General features: G+C 46.2%; 1 protein-coding gene across 1 annotated transcript in view; it reads right to left on the minus strand.

The window, feature by feature from the left end:
• The window catches only part of WIF1 (WNT inhibitory factor 1), a 51053-nt gene extending 50286 nt beyond the window's left edge, over positions 1 to 767 (minus strand). The window contains exons 1-2 of the mRNA XM_018571288.1: positions 626 to 767; positions 284 to 423 (exon numbers count right to left, since the gene is read on the minus strand). Coding sequence (XP_018426790.1) covers positions 284 to 423; positions 626 to 767 — 282 coding nt within the window. The remainder of the gene's footprint in view (positions 1 to 283; positions 424 to 625) is intronic.
• Between the last annotated feature and the right edge of the window lie 1177 nt (positions 768 to 1944).

Raw genomic sequence — 1944 nt, forward strand, 5'->3', positions numbered from 1 at the left:
TCAGGACACTATTTGCAAGGAGTTTGCATATTCTCCCTGTGCTTGTGTAGATTTCCTCCCACACTCCAAAAACATGCTGATAGGTTAGTTGACTCCTGTCTATATCGGCCCTTGTATGTATGCATGTGAGATAGGGACCTTAGATTGTAAGCACCTTGAGGGCAGGGAGTGATGGGGAAGTGCGTAAATTGCCGGCGCCATATAAATACCAGTAATTATAATAATAATGATAATAATAATAATAATATCATAATAATAATAACTTTGCCATAGGCAGACATACCTGTCCTGTTGCTTGCCAAGTGAAATTCATTGCCTGGATATTGACAGGAATAGCAGGCATCCTTTGCTGCGCTTTTCTGAAATCATGGGTGAAAGGTGCCATCTTCCCTTCAGAAACAATCAAGATATCTTCTTCAAAGCCTGCAATAAATGGTAAAGTGATGAGTAGACAGGTACAAGCAGAGTGCTTCATCAAATCAGTTCCATGATATACACGTCCCACAACTAAGAGCCAACAAAACCAATGCGATGAGTAGATGTGCTAATAGAGCATCAGTTAGTGTGACCATGCCTGAACTGCGAGTATTTCTGCATCCAGGAGAGTAAAGCAATGTGAGGGTACCTATTAACACTCTTGCTTGGTGGGCATCGATCCACATGTACAAGCTGCCTTCTTGCTTTTGTGCAGCCTCTGCATTTGCAAACACACAAGAAATGATAGTGGAAAGCTGGAGAGCAAAGCAGCCCACCGCTGTCAGGGCCATGCTGCTGAGACTAGTATGTGCCTCTTCAGTGTCGGGATCCCTTGTACTGCTAGTATTTACTTTGCCCGTGTGCTGCTGGTGACTGCTCAGATCTCACTGAGGGGCTGGCTTCAAGCACTTTTCGAGTCAATGAAGTAGTAAAGGAGGGAGCGGAGAGTGTGACATGGGGGAGGGGCCCGATTACAACCGACTGCCTCTCCTCCACATCTGCCCCCTCCACTATACATCTGTACGGATCGTGGAGGCGATGATCGGGGGCAAGACTGGGGCTGAGCACAGGAGTCCCAAAGGCATGTATTGCTAGCTATAGTGTGTTATAGAAGAATAGATGATTCCATTCACTGGCCTCACAATCAATAGATAGTTTACACCAATAAAGTTACCGATGTGTCATCGCTCACCTGGATCAACCTCTGTCTAACCTGCCTGTCCTTGCTGAGTTCTGTCCGAGGTGCTGAAAACACACAATATACAATACGACAAAAAGATTCCCAGCTGATGAGGACTTCATTGGTACAGCATGGGGGCTGTATGATATATGATGGGTGCTTTATGGGGGCTGAGTGATATGTGATGGGTGCTGTATGATATGTGATGTGTGCTGTGTGATATGTGATGGGTGCTGTGTGATATGTGATGGGTGCTGTGTGATGGGTGCTGTATGGGTGTTGTGAGATATGTGATGGGTGCTGTATGGGTGTTGTGAGATATGTGATGGGTGCTGTGTGATCTATAATGGGCAGGGCTGGCCTTAGGCCTTTAGGCGCCCTGTGCGAGAAAGCTTTACAGTGCCCCTCAGTGACCACACCCCTCAGTGGCCACACCCTTTAGTGGTCACACCCCCAGTAACCACACCCATTTATCACCCATATTTTTGGTAAAATATAAAAAGACGGGGTCACGTCGGGTAAATAGACACCAAACATGTCAAGCTTAAAAATTGCGCGCACCCGCAAAATCGCAAATAATTACCATGCCCAAAATTGACCATAGGTGACGCTTTAAAAGCTTTTACCGCTCATCAGTTTAGTGTTATCAGTGATTGATAGCCCTACAATTATTGCTCTCATTCCGACGTTCGCGGCGATATGTAACATGTGCAGCGTAATGGGCGAAATCGTCGTTTTCACACATATACGCACCCGACGCCTGTTTGCATGCGTGTATGTATGGGGGG

This window comes from Nanorana parkeri, unplaced genomic scaffold (assembly GCF_000935625.1).
Source record: "Nanorana parkeri isolate BGI_ZX_2015 unplaced genomic scaffold, ASM93562v1 scaffold1726, whole genome shotgun sequence".
NCBI lineage: Eukaryota > Metazoa > Chordata > Amphibia > Anura > Dicroglossidae > Nanorana > Nanorana parkeri.